Raw genomic sequence first — 14,060 nt, forward strand, 5'->3', positions numbered from 1 at the left:
TCGTTGGTAATAACATACGGACTTATAATGTTAATCATATATGTTCTAAAATATCACAATCACAAAAAGGAACAATAAACATATATATACATATATAGGCCAAGTCTATTTTATTTGCTATTTAGAATGTTTGAACGTGATTTAAAACAATACAAAATCCACAAAAATATAAATTTGATACAAAAAATTTACAAACCAAAACCAACTGTGTGCTGTTACTTCTTACAAACCGACTGAGGCTTCTGAGCTGGCGAACAAATCGCCATGGAAGCAGGGCATCCTTCCAAGCAATTATCTCCAAAGCTCCCCACAAAATTTTCATTTTCAAAAAAGCCCTTGGGCACCTCACCATTCAAGAAATTCCCATCAAGAAATAACCTCCTGAAACCGTCACCTTCTTTGGCCATGCAATACTCGGCTGGTACGTGTCCAGTTAGCGAATTGTGCCGTAAAGAAACCGATATCAGAGAACTGAATTGCGCCAATTGCACCGGTAGAGTTCCTTCAATCTGATTGAACCCGAGATCTATAGCAACTAACTGGTTGTTACCGTTTACTGGCGGGGACTGTACCGCTAATCCCGTAAAGCTGTTATTTGACAAGTCCATTTGTTGTAATGAAGGCAATAGAAACAACCAACTTTCCAATTTGCCAAACCCTTAAACTGAAAACTCAATTTGAGCAATTCGACCATCTAAACCCTTAAACATGTCCGATCTTAAAAATTTATATACTGGCAATTATCCATGATAGAGCATGCAATACTAAGTACATTACTAATTAAAGAAAAAAAACATTGTGTTATCTTAAGAATTGAAATAACCATCCATCCTAAGAAAGATGGTGCCTGACAAAACAATAGCACAGCATACAACTGCAATTCAATTTAATTTGTACACATACATTAAATTACAAAATTTCCCTTTCTTCTCATAATAATGCAACCATATAGTACTGTACATATGCAATATAAGAATACGTATAGGATAGCTAGCTAGCTAGCTAGATTGCAATATATATCATGTGATATGGTACTAACAGAGATCAATTGTCTAATGCATATTGTTGGAGCTAGGTTGATATATTAGTAAGCATTTATTGAATCAATCCGGGTCTGGGCTAGATTGCAGTAAGATGGCTTGACATTCTATAGATTGTTGAAATTGATCTAGTAAACAATTATGGTTGCCAACCAAAACTTAATTACACCCCAAATTAGAAAACTACTAACTATTACATTAAATATTGTGCATAGGATTTGTTTAAACTTGGTTTAGCTACACCGAACATTTTACCATTAATTAGTAAATTATAGCCCACTCTATCTATTGAATACATTAATGACAAGAAATATATATAGTCTAATTTTATTTTATAGAAGAACCTAAAAGTATTAATACATATAAAATTTAATAATGAAAATTATCAATTTTAATTCAAAAAAATAACTTAGCACTCTTTTAATTGTAATACCTTCCGTTTATAAACATATTATCTCACAAAATCCCATGGATCATCCCCTTTTAATTTTAAAACTATTCTCACAAATTAAGGAGTCAAATCTTTATATTTTATTTCTTATGTCAAATTTCGATTAAATCACGGACCTGTCAAACCCATTAATTATAGATAGATATACTCTTAAATATTTGGAGATATATTATCCATTACCGAAAATATTTTCACTGTGAAAAGAAGTTCCTTACTATTGATTTTTTTGTCATGTATTAAAATAGTGAAGCAACATATATAACTAATGAATATATTGTTTGTTACCAACAAAAGAATCAGATAAACGAAAATTTATACAGATGATAAATATTTAAAATTAAATCATTGGTGCTGATTTGTACATAATCTCTATTTGCATTAATTATTCGTTTCAAAAGATCTCATTGATGCATTCACCCCAACCCAACTGATCAAAAGAGAATCAAAGTTGTATACACCATATTCACATCCATAAATTTAGTTATCTTACTATGAATTTATTTACAACTTTCAAATAATATTAGTTATTTTATGCATATTTTCTATATCCTATATATCCATCATTCAATATAGTAGAGGAGCTTCATCAAAATGTTATGAAAATTGTCATTCATTTCAGTCAAGACATCCCGGACTTAATTAATATATATGAACTATATAGTTCATATATATATTAATTAAGTCCGGGATGTCTTGACTGAAATGAAATGAATGTCAATGACAATATATATAGTTCATATATATGAAGCATTAATATTTATAGATATAGCTGTAGTATCTTCATAATTTTTTAACTATGGACTATAAAACACCGATAAATAAATAAAATAGGATAAGATGATTGTGACTTGCGAGAGCATTAACCAAATAGAAAGAAGCTATTTTCAATAATATCCAAAAAATACAGAAAATTGTCAGTATCTTCTAAACTTGAGAAGATCATATAAAATAAATTTTGTCACTACCAAAAAATACATTATAAAAGTCATATAAAATAAATTATTTTAACCAACCCTTTAATTTAGTCCTTGGAAGATTTGCATGCACCATTGTCATGAATCCGCATCACTCCAGGTACCTGAGGTGCAAGTGGTGAATCTGGACCGTTTATTTCACTTTGCACGAATCTCAAAGCAGACCCCTATAGCTTCAACATGGACCGGATTGAGTTTGATATGAATGAAATTGATCTGGGCCGTCCGTTGTTTTCAATTGCACCTCCGGTACCTGGGGGGATACAGACTCCATTGTCATGTGATGCAACATATTATAATCCATCAGAACAATATAAGTATTCATAAATATGAAATCCAACTCAAACATCAGCAATCACCCAATCAATACTAAAAAAAATCAACAGTTTTATTACTCAAGTGTTCCAATAAACCAAGTACTCAGATCAAACCTAGCCCAACACAATATTCTCAAGCTATCCAATCAATTTGGGTTCTAAGTAAGCAGCCTCTAAGTGATTAAGAAGAATTAATCCAACAAAGCCAAGAGAAAAGTTATCACGATGATTGAAGAAGATCAGAACTATGATTGCATGAGGGAGCTTGGGGCCGAGATCTTAATGTTTATCACCTCCTTGATCTTCATAGTACTTTCTGCAGCATCTCTTTGGGGGACAGGCTTCACGCCTACATTTATAAGAGGAAAACGCATGACTGAAAAAAGCTTGGGCCTCATCCTATCTTCGGTTTATTCACTTTTCCTCCCACTCATGTCCTTCATGTTTGCACAAGCGAAGCAATATTCTTCTGAAGGAAGATCTCAACAGATTCTCATCTGGATGGTGCTCATCGAGTTTGTCCGTTTATGTGGTGATCCCTTTTTCACTTGGAAACTACAGAAGTCGGCAGAGCAATTGGTCCGATTATTCTGGGTGGGTTTTCTGGTCTACAGCTATGCACCTCTACATGGGATCAGAATCAGTCTCTTCATCCTTTGTATATTTTTTGCTATCGTTGAGGTCCTGAAGGGAATAGCTTTCAACAAAGCCAAGGATTCATATCTAATAGGAAAGAACCCGAAACTAATTCACAATTATGTGAAGAGAGTAGTTGTCGAAAATGGTCTCAGGACAACACCATTGAGCAGTTGCAACTACATTGTTATGGGTGAGAATTATAATGAGATAGACGTTTGCTGTAACGGCTACCTCCTAGGCAAGCAAAAATCTAACTCTAAATTAGGCATGGTCACTGTTAGCAGAGTTTTCGAGCTGACCAACTCCTCTGAAGATGATCCTCACCATTGGCATGCTCACTTTTGCAACTGGCGTGACACTTGCCTCTCTTTTGCCCTCGCTAAAATGTTAAGGCGAAGGTTTGCCAAGCTCCCAGTAGATGAGGCTGGATGTGGAAAGGCCCTTGATTTTGTACTGAAAGGGCTAATTGACGATATTGGCAATGGCGATGATGATGTAGAAATTACAAAGCCAATGGAGAGGGTATTTCGAATTATCCAACAAGAGCTGGACTACGTTTCTGATTTTTATCACATGAGGGTACCAGCTTATAATTATAATCTCTGGTATGTTATAGTTGATATTATCGGTATAATCATAATAACAGGTATTGGGATGTCCCTTGTGCTTTATCCAACCTTTTGGAAACATGAATTAGACGGATATTCTTGTTTATTTGGTCCTGTGGTGAAGAAAATTTTACCTCGTCTTGATATAGCCATCACAGATTTACTGGTTATAGCATGCCTGTATGTCCAATACGCCATGCTGATTGCATTTGTCGGTTCTAACCACTGGGAAACTGTTAAGTCTATTGAAAGGTACATTAGAGACCCTGACAAATGGAAACAATCTAACCGCTCATTGGAAACATCTATTTTTTCAAAGGTCTTTAAAACAGAAACACTGGAGAATAAGAATGCCAAGAAACCTATATCTACTCTCTCCGTATTTGATGAGCATGCCGAGACTCTCTTGTTTTGTGTAAAAGTTGATTTGTCAATTCTTGCACACCTTCCCAAGTGGATCAGAAAAAAGGTTCCAAGATCATTCCCAGCTGAAATTTACAGATATGTTACAAAAGAAGCTGTATTGAAGTCTTTGAGAAACAGTGGCGGTAGCCTCACCAATGGAGAAACTTCACTAAAAAAGTACAACATGGAACGTTTGAATTGGGCTTGCCATCCCAATGGTAGTCCCACAGAGGCCATCCTTATTTGGCACATCGCCACAACCCTCTTTCACCACCAAGGGCAAGAATCCTCACCTCAACAAATTCATGATCCCCATCAAGAACCTGCTGTACCCCAACAAAATAACAAACCCTTAACGAAGGAGAAAGAGGTGGCGTTAGAGTTATCCACCTATTGCCACTATCTTGTGGCGTACCGTCGCGAGCTATTACCTGATGAGGTTGAGTGGACAGAAAAAATGTATGAAAGTGTGCGGAAAGATATATTGGCCATTGTTCGATCCTTTGATAAGAAAACTACAAAAAATGATCGTTGTAACTATGCGTTGCAGACCACTACATGGGGTGAAAATTCATTGGTCGGAAAGGGTGCCAAATTGGCTAATGATCTCATTAATTGTGCTAAAGAAGGATTCCATGTGTGGGAGATGCTGGCTGAATTTTGGCCAGAGATGATGTTGTTCATCGTTCCATCTGATAATGTGAAGGGTCATAGAAAAATTTTACACAAAAAGGAATTTATCACGCAACTATGGGCATTACTTACACATGCTGGTATTGTTACTAGGCCCACACCCACCGCACCCGCCATGCATCAGAATCATGAGGGTGAGAGCAATGCGGTTTCAGGAGATGAGATCAATGCGATTCCAGGAGAAGAGATCAATGCGATTCCAGGAGATAAGAATGTTTGAATTCGTCTGTGTCATTGGTACGACTTATTTTCCTTTTAATTTTGGTATAGGATAGTTGTTTGTTGTATCATGTATTCTTATTTATGTACCTTTTCTTTTTGGGACTAAGTTTTTTGTGGTGTTATTAATTATCTATTCTTGTTTTTGTCAATATGTTCGTTATCTAAGTTGTCTGTGTGCTTTATTTTCATTCAGCATATGTACAAGTTGTTTTTGTTTGAATTATGTGTGTCATTTAATTTGTACCACTTTTCTTTCATCAACGAGGTTCAATTTCAAACAAATTTTATAGTACTTGGTTGTTCCTGTATTCATAATTTGATATTCATCTTTAATTTTGCTATTCATGCGGTGTAAAAAATGGATTTGGAGCCTTATTAAAACAGTTTATTTTGTTCGAACAGCTATACAATATTCTTCTAACCAATTATATCTAAGTTCTTAAGCCCGGCCCATTCAAACTTTTTTCCCAAAGGCCTTAATTAATGAACCCATCGTGCCCACCATTTTTTATTTTGTTTAATAAAATAAATGTTAACTATTTTTGTAATACCTTTCCTATTCGTATACAATAAAAAACATGAATAAAGAAAAAGTTCTGTTTTCTAGAATTATTAACAAAGTATAAACTAACATTATACATCAGGAAAAAAAAAAATTAAGCTATGAAAATTATTCAACTTGACCAGTACTACCTGTGAATAATATTTCACCTGTATTGAAAAGGTGTTAAGTAGTACCTAGAAAAGAGAAAATATATAAACATAAGCCAACTCAAGCTTTATTTCTATTTAGAATATTTGAAACTGGTTTAACAATACAAATATCCACAAAAATTAAACTTGATAAAAAATTACAAACCAAAACCAAAAATTAAATTGTGTGCTGTTGCTTCTTACAAACCGACTGAGGCTTCTGTGCTGGGGAACAAATTGCCATGGAAGAAGGGCATCCTTCCAAGCAATTATCTCCGAAGCTCCCCACAAAATTTTCATTTTCAAAAAAGCCCTTGGGCACCTCACCATTCAAGAAATTCCCATCAAGAAATAACCTCCTGAAACCGACACCTTCTTTGGCTGTGCAATACTCGGCTGGTACGTGACCAGTTAGCGAATTGTGCCGTAAAGAAACCGATACCAGAGAACTGAATTGCGCCAATTGCACCGGTAGAGTTCCTTGGATATGATTGAACCCAAGATCTATAGCAACTAACTGGTTGTTACCGTTTACTGGCGGGGACTGTACCGCTAATCCCGTAAAGCTGTTATTTGACAAGTCCATTTGTTGTAATGAAGGCAATAGAAACAACCAACTTTCCAATTTGCCCACTAACCGGTTTCCAGCTAGTTCTATCACTTGAATCGACCGTAATGGCGCAAAAGCGGATTGTTTTAAGAACCCATTAATGGAATTCCCCCTTAGTGCCAATTCCACTAGATTTGGTGGTAATGTGCCCGGTATGGACCCGGTTAGCCGATTATAACTCAAGTCTAGAGTTGTAAGACTTGAAAGAGAGCCAAGAGATTGCGGTACCAACCCGGCTAGTAAATTACGCGAGAGATCAAGTTTCTGAAGCGAGGACGATTTAGCAACCAACATGGGTATAGGACCGGCAAAGGAGTTTGATGCGAGAACAAGAGTTTTGAGGGATGGAAGCGTAAATAGCGATCGCGGAATTCGGCCATAGAATGCATTGCCGGAGAGGTCGAGGTGTTCAAGAGCAGTGAGGTTGGAAAAAGAAGCTGGGAGACGGCCCGAGTAGCCTGCCGGGTCGAGTGTTATGGCGGTGATGCGCGAGTGTAAATTTGTAGTTGATCGGGTGGTGCATGAGATGCCGCAAGGGAATTCACATGGATCGGAGGACGCAAAGTTCCATTTGAAGAGACATGAATACTGTCTCGGGTTTGTTATGGCGGATTTGAAGTCGGCGAGTGCGGCAATGTCGGAAGAGAGAGTGAGAGAGGTGGTGAGGATTGGGAGAAGAGAGATGAGGATGGAGAGCAAGATTTTCATTTGCTTTTGCATTTGTTTTTTTTGTTTGGTTTCAGATTGTGAGAGAAGGAGAGCTGGTACTGAGACTGGTACTGGGACTGAGACTGGTTTTGGGGATTATTTATTTAATTATTTATTTTATTTGTGATGTGGGGTAGGCACGTAGGCAATGTTGAAAAAGAGTGATTAGTGGGGGGTTTATGGTGCAATTGATGATTGTGTTGGTATTGCTTACTTTATTCTTATGTGGTGCTCTTTCTATCTGCTTCTATAGTGCAACTCAAGTTAGGTGATAGTTTGGGACAAGTTATATTTTTATTATTTTTTTGTTACATAGTATTTGCGTTAAAATTGACATTTTCAAATATTTATGAAAAATAAATTTGCGTCTCTTTATTAAAAGAATAGATGATGATGTATTATGCATATAACATATTGGTCCTTACTACAGATCAATATTGTTAATCGGTCTGAATTATTCTACATAATCTCTGTATGAAATTATACTTGTGTAAAAGAAACTATAAATGTTTCTTACACAAGTACCAAATGGCATCGGAATATACTATAAATGTAATTTGGTTGTGTGTTTTTATGAATGATCAAAATAGCTGGAGTAAGTACCTTAATTTTATTCATAATTCAAAATTTTCATTTTAAAGCTAAACAATTTATCACTTAATGAATGGTGATTCAATCATTTACTATCATTTAAAATTGAATGAGAAATGGTATGGAAATGGAATGACTATAGCAGCATGGGCTGTTACATGGAAGAATGCCACAGAAAAACCAAGTGAAAGAAATAGTAAACAAGTAAATGAGGCAAAATAGCTGGATGAGACTAGTATTGCTTAGTGCTTACAGCTGATTGAAAAGGCTAAATGATGAAGGGGTTTTTCTTCTTTATTGGAGCGGCGTATTTTCTATTTTTCTTACACCTTGGCCCTTGCATATATTATATTTCTTATTTAGATTATCAAACTTTGTTTTTGGTACTTGAAAGCTCAGCTGAGATTTTCTTCCTTACATTATCAAAAACAAAAAGTACGGTCGATTAATTCATCCACTAATGGGTATTTTATCTCATTAGAAAGAGAACAACATATTTGATTGGTGCTCAATTCAAATTGGAACAAAATTAAGAACCAACCCTTGATAAATGCAATGAAGAGCTAATTTTGTTTTGACTTATTCTAATCATATGTCAAACGCTAACAGTATTATCCCAAAACAATCACAATTCAGATAAGGGAACAGAATCAGAAAACACCATCAAAATTTTATCACCAATCATCACTTAAAATACCCAAAAAAAAAAAATGAAAAATAAATAAACCCTCTAATTAATCAGAGCTTAAGAAACACAAATTCCTCAATGGCTGGAATCTCGCCGATCTTAGTCAAGGTTTCCTTCGAAGGTTCCTCATCGACTCCAATCGCCATGACAGCATGCTTACGTGGCGCGCTCCTGCCGACACTCATGAAGCTCACATTGACGTTCTGTTCACCAAGAACGCTCCCGACAGCACCGATCATGCCGGGTTGATCAACCTGACGGCAGAGGATGATGCTACCCTCGAGACTCACGTCTACTTGGAATGAACCAACTTGAGTCAGGTGTGGGATGCCGTCTTTTACACGACCAGCGACACTGATTTCGCCGGTCTCGGTTTCTGCACTGGGGAACTTGGAGTTCACCTGTGCTATTTGTACCTGTAAGCACAGAAGATGCATCAGTAAACCAATTACTGTTATTTACAGGCATAGAAAATTGCACATATTATAATTAGAGTGAGCTTCTGGTAATATGCATATAACACAACAGCACACGCTATGAACTCATATCTCCATTTTTAACTTCAAATGGTTGATCTGAACCGTTTAACATGATCTTCATATGGAAATGTTTTTGCGGACAAAATTTTATATTTTTTTAGAATTTAATTTACTATATTTTATAGATAGGAAGAAAATCACTTGAACTGAATAGTTTCACTATACTGGAAACGAAGGATTACCGCACTGTCTATATGTAAGTGCTGATACTATAAATACATAGATGATACCTGAATGTACTCTATGGGGCTCTCAGAAGTGCCATCCATCTGGACCCGCTCCTCAGTGATGCGGACCCCACGCTGTTTGGCAGTGAAGTCAGCATTGACCAAGTTCACAAAAACACTGGAGATAGGCTCGATAAGACCCTTCGTGATCATGGCACGTAGGACCCGTGTATCAAGATCATCCGTGCTCCGTGCAGATGCATAAGTCACTTTCACTGATTTCACGCCGCCTCCACCTGCTACTAGTTGTACTGCCAACCGAGCCAATTTCTCTGCAAGCTCCACATATGGCGCCAGCTCCAAAAGCACCTAAAAAATTAATAATAAACAAATGAAACCACATCAAAGATAAGGTGCATTTTTTATAGATTTGATTTATAATAACATTCAATTACAGCAATAGCCATGGGTGAAATAAAGCTGACTCCCAGCTTAATTACAAAGGGGGAATTTCATGTACACCCCTAAAAAGTTTCAATATTATGTATTTCCCCTCTATAAAATTCATAATATCATAGTTACCTTTCTAAATTTCAAAACCTCACAAATTTACCCTTTTATTGTTTTTTCTATTAAAATTCATTTTAAATTTATAAAATACCCATTTTACCCTTTATTAAACGGGGAAAAATTACAAACCTCAGCAGAAACCATGGGTGCATTAACAGCAGTAGCAGAAAGTTCTCCTTTCAAGGCTCCAACAACTGCTTCTGCTATTTCTATTGCAACTCCTTCCTGTAAAACAAGAAATTAAAAAGCATGTCAATAATTAGTATTTATAAATTCAATATTTGGAAGCGATAATTGAAGTCTGCAACACAGTAAATTGTTACATACACCGTGGTTCCCATTTTACTTTTGATACCAAAATTACCGTTTTTTCATCCTCAATAACAAAAAGTGGCTTCTTTTAGCATCACTCAAAAGTAAAGGAGGCCAAAACAGTATAAAGGATACTTAAATGATAATCAGGTTTGCATATGGCATTTTCTATGCTTTGTAAGGGTATATTTAAATATTTTGCACTAGTACAAGTTAATTTACCTGAGCTTCGACTGTGCTAGCACCTAGGTGAGGGGTAACAGTGACATTCTCATGCAACACCAATTTACTATCAGCGGCCGGAGGCTCTTTTGTAAACACATCAAGAGCAGCCTGTATAGGTAAACAAATATTACAACTAAAATAATGTTATTAAATAAAATTATAAAGGTAATATAAAATTTATTCTAGTAAGCAACTCAATTCTGCTTTCCTATGTTGTACCAGTACCATGTCTTACCTGAGCAACAATGCCAGAATCAAGAGCACGAACCAAAGCTTCTTCGTCAATGACCCCACCACGTGCCACATTTACAATTCTAACCCCTTTCTTCATCTTGGCAAATGTCTCATCATTTAACATTTTGTCGGTTGAAGGTGTCAAAGGCATGTGCAGAGAGATGAAATCAGCCGTTGAGATTGCCTCCTCAAAGGAGACAAGGTCAATACCAATAGCACTGGCCCGGGCAGCAGAGGCGTACGGGTCATGGGCCACGACATGCATGCCAAGGCCCTTGGCCCGCCGGGCCACCTCAGACCCGACCTTGCCAAATCCAACTATGGCCAAGGTTTTGCCAACAAGTGATACACCCACATATTTGCTCCTCATCCATTTTCCTAGACAAATAATTTACAAAATAAACAGTAAAACTATTGCATTAAAAAGGAAACATCTCATATCAACCGGTAATGAGGTACATACCCTAAAATCTTTTCAATTCTCCAATAAAATGCAAAATTTAACCAGCCGAACTTATAAGGGGCGTATATTGGACAACTTCTTATACTGTTATAATGTGATGCTAAACATTTACCTCAAAAACAAATCAATTAGAAGACTGGTATTTTTCTTAAACAAACTACTTTTTTTTTAATAAAGGGTAAAATGGGTATTTTATAAATTTAAAATGAGTTTTAATAGAAAAGGCCATTGAATAGGTAAATTTGTAAGTTTTTTAAATTTAAAAGTGTAAATATGATATTATAAACTATAGAGAGGGGGGAAGGGATACATAATTTTGATGTTTTTGAGAAGTATACATGAAATTACTCCTTTTTTTTCTAGAGGAGGGAGGGGGGAAGTGCTTACCGGCCTTGAGAGCAGCATCAGCCTGAGCAACGTTGCGAGCCATGGCAGCAATGAGAGCGATGCCATGCTCAGCTGCAGCCACGGTATTGGCCGTAGGAGCATTAACCACAAGGCATCCATGCTCTGTGGCTGCTGACAGGTCCACATTGTCTATGCCCACTCCTGCACGGCCAACCACGCGTAGCCTCCCTGCTGACGACTCAAATACTGTTCTGTTCACCTGCCATTGATGAAAAAAGAAATGGTTCAATTCATAACTCATAAGCGTAATAATACATAATTATAAAATGAAAAATAGGGATCAAGGTAACAAGCCAATTTTGTGCTCAAAAGACAATTAATTGTTACCATTTCTGAATAAGTAATACAATGTTTTGACGAACAAAAAAAAGGTTCAATGTTCCAAGAATTGTCCATTATTTCACTAATATCTACTTCTATACAATACGAAATAATCATCTGCAATGGTACCATTTCTGAATATAATCCATTTCTAAACGAACGATGGTGCTTTGAAAAGGTTAAAAAATGCTCAGAACAAAATCAAATCAACTATGAAATTCTTTGGCGAAATTGAATGCTCACTTTTCTCGATCAAGTACAAATTTATTGGTTAATGGTGAGATTTGGGCGTACCAACAAAATGTAACACAAATTCAACATAAAAGAAACAAAAATGAGAGAAAAGCTGGGACCTTTGTGCCACTACGCACGATGAGAGCATCACAGAGCGGGACCTTGGCACAGAGTTCCTCGGGAGACATGTTATAGGAGCAATCGACATTTCCAAACTCCTTTAGGAGCTCCAATCCAGCGGCACCGAGTTTCTCAGCCACTAAAATGGTGGGTTTCGAAACGGCGCGAAGAGATGAGATCCGATCGGTGCCATTGGTACGGCGGAGTGAGATGGAGTGGAGAGAGGAGGGGCAACGGAGGCGAAGCGAAGGGAGGGTAGGGCGGAGGAGATGCGATTGCGAAGTGGTAGCCGCCATTAGAGGGGTTTAGAGAAGAGAGAGAATTGAATCGGGTGTTGGTGAAAGGTTTTAGAGCAAGAGAGAGTGAGGTGGTAGTATATATATATAAAGGGAGGAGATGAATTCGTATCCTCTGAGTTAACTCGAATTTTGAGATCAGATGGTAACCGTCTGATTTAATCCGGACAACTATTACAGGTTTGTATTCTGATCGGACGATCTGGATATAAATATAAACAGTGCGTTAATGCAGAGGATGTGGACTCGACTAAGAAAGAGGGGCGAAACTATTGACAGAATTATTTGGCTTTACACAGCTCAAGTCCAATAGAGATAAAATGAAGAAGCATTGACTGGTGCGCTGCGTGAAGTCAAAAAGCTCTGTCATTTAGAAAGAAGCGAGAGAGAGTAGGAAAGTGGAGGATCCATTGGATGGATCATTCCCTTCTCCAGTGTTTTCATACCAAGATCCATTTTTCTAGGATTCTCTACGGAGATTACTATGTATAATAATTAATAAGTAGGACAGTCTCCTGTAGACCTGTACTGGGATTTTGTTGGATATTTCACCCGCTACACAAAATAATGCACGAGTATTACCGCAGAAAGTTCATGCTGAAAACAAAATAATGCACGAGTATTATATTCAGAGATTCGTGCAGAGCGTATTTAAACGGTTGGGATTTTCCATACAGTCACGCAAAGTTTGAGATCTCAGAGGATACGAATTCGTATGAAAAGGCGGCAGGTGCATGGTTTTTTTTTTTAGTATAAACCCGTAGGTAAGGTGCATGGTAACAACTCTATGATCTGATCCTAGAAAAGGCGACAGGTGCAAGATCTGAACCTAGAAAAGGCGGCAGGTGCATGATCTGATCTGATCTGATCTACATGAAGTAACAACTCTATGGCCATCAGTGTAGTAGTATCTTAACGGGAGAAATAGGAAATAAATCTGCTGTGATTTGCAATTCCACATCTGCCCTTTTATTTATTTTGAGATTCGTGCAAAGAAAATAATTTCTTTTAAGATTCGTATATTTCACAAAATAGATAGTGAGATGGAATTGCAGGGTCCCTGCGATCCCAAAGAATTGCAGCAGATTTATTTCCGAAGAAATAAGAGCAATTGTCTATGGAACGGTGTCTGTATCTTCTACAGTGCTATAAAACTTGAATTTGAAATTTGAACCATTCGATTTAGGATCTTGGCCAATTCAGATCAATTTAGAAATTCATAGGCCAATTTTAATTAAGATTTATATTAATTTAGAATTAACAGTTGGAATTCATTCTTGAGTAACTCACAATTTGAATTACGGTAGACGATTGTTTATGCTCAAATAAATATTGGAGATCTCTATTTATCTGTAAATTTGAACTTTGCTACAATTATTAGCATAGTGACAATTTAATGATTTGAAAAAAGGTTTGTTGGATTAAAAATTGTGATTCGAGAATAGTTTAAAAATAATTCAAAATTATATATTGAGAGCAAAAAAAAATTCCCACGTGAGAGCAAAAAGAAAAAAAAATCACGAAAAGTTTGT

The 14,060-nt window shown here is 36.7% G+C and overlaps 4 protein-coding genes across 4 annotated transcripts; 1 reads left to right on the top strand and 3 right to left on the bottom strand.

The window, feature by feature from the left end:
• Positions 1–215: 215 nt before the first annotated feature.
• Positions 216–608, bottom strand: LOC144546166 (uncharacterized). Its single transcript, XM_078294690.1, has one exon. It carries the CDS (start codon positions 606–608, stop codon positions 216–218), a length of 393 nt encoding a protein of 130 aa, XP_078150816.1.
• A 2,399-nt stretch (positions 609–3,007) lies between these two features.
• On the top strand, positions 3,008–5,463 carry LOC144546167 (uncharacterized). Its single transcript, XM_078294691.1, has one exon. The coding sequence runs from the start codon at positions 3,008–3,010 to the stop codon at positions 5,345–5,347; it is 2,340 nt and encodes a 779-aa protein (XP_078150817.1). The 3' UTR covers positions 5,348–5,463.
• Positions 5,464–6,220: 757 nt separating this feature from the next.
• LOC144546168 (uncharacterized) lies at positions 6,221–7,360 on the bottom strand. The gene has a single exon (XM_078294692.1). It carries the CDS (start codon positions 7,358–7,360, stop codon positions 6,221–6,223), a length of 1,140 nt encoding a protein of 379 aa, XP_078150818.1.
• A 1,202-nt stretch (positions 7,361–8,562) lies between these two features.
• LOC144546221 (D-3-phosphoglycerate dehydrogenase 1, chloroplastic-like) lies at positions 8,563–12,588 on the bottom strand. The gene is made up of 7 exons (XM_078294765.1): positions 12,232–12,588; positions 11,537–11,756; positions 10,688–11,064; positions 10,450–10,560; positions 10,045–10,140; positions 9,409–9,714; positions 8,563–9,055 (listed from the first exon to the last, which is right to left on the bottom strand). Exons 1-7 carry the CDS (start codon positions 12,526–12,528, stop codon positions 8,690–8,692), a joined length of 1,773 nt encoding a protein of 590 aa, XP_078150891.1. The 5' UTR covers positions 12,529–12,588; the 3' UTR covers positions 8,563–8,689.
• Between the last annotated feature and the right edge of the window lie 1,472 nt (positions 12,589–14,060).

Source organism: Carex rostrata, chromosome 29, assembly GCF_964058835.1.
Source record: "Carex rostrata chromosome 29, lpCarRost1.2, whole genome shotgun sequence".
In the NCBI taxonomy this organism is placed as follows: domain Eukaryota; kingdom Viridiplantae; phylum Streptophyta; class Magnoliopsida; order Poales; family Cyperaceae; genus Carex; species Carex rostrata.

What these genes read in the sequence shown, in the direction of transcription:
- LOC144546166 (XM_078294690.1), bottom strand. Translation starts at nt 608, where the DNA reads ATGGACTTGTCAAATAACAGCTTTACGGGATTAGCGGTACAGTCCCCG.
- LOC144546167 (XM_078294691.1), top strand. Translation starts at nt 3,008, where the DNA reads ATGATTGAAGAAGATCAGAACTATGATTGCATGAGGGAGCTTGGGGCC.
- LOC144546168 (XM_078294692.1), bottom strand. Translation starts at nt 7,360, where the DNA reads ATGAAAATCTTGCTCTCCATCCTCATCTCTCTTCTCCCAATCCTCACC.
- LOC144546221 (XM_078294765.1), bottom strand. Translation starts at nt 12,528, where the DNA reads ATGGCGGCTACCACTTCGCAATCGCATCTCCTCCGCCCTACCCTCCCT. An exon ending in TGATGCTGCTCTCAAGGCCG is followed by an intron (nt 11,065 to 11,536) that starts GTAAGCACTTCC and finishes TTATTTGTCTAG; the next exon opens with GAAAATGGATGAGGAGCAAA. An exon ending in ATTCTGGCATTGTTGCTCAG is followed by an intron (nt 10,561 to 10,687) that starts GTAAGACATGGT and finishes TTACCTATACAG; the next exon opens with GCTGCTCTTGATGTGTTTAC.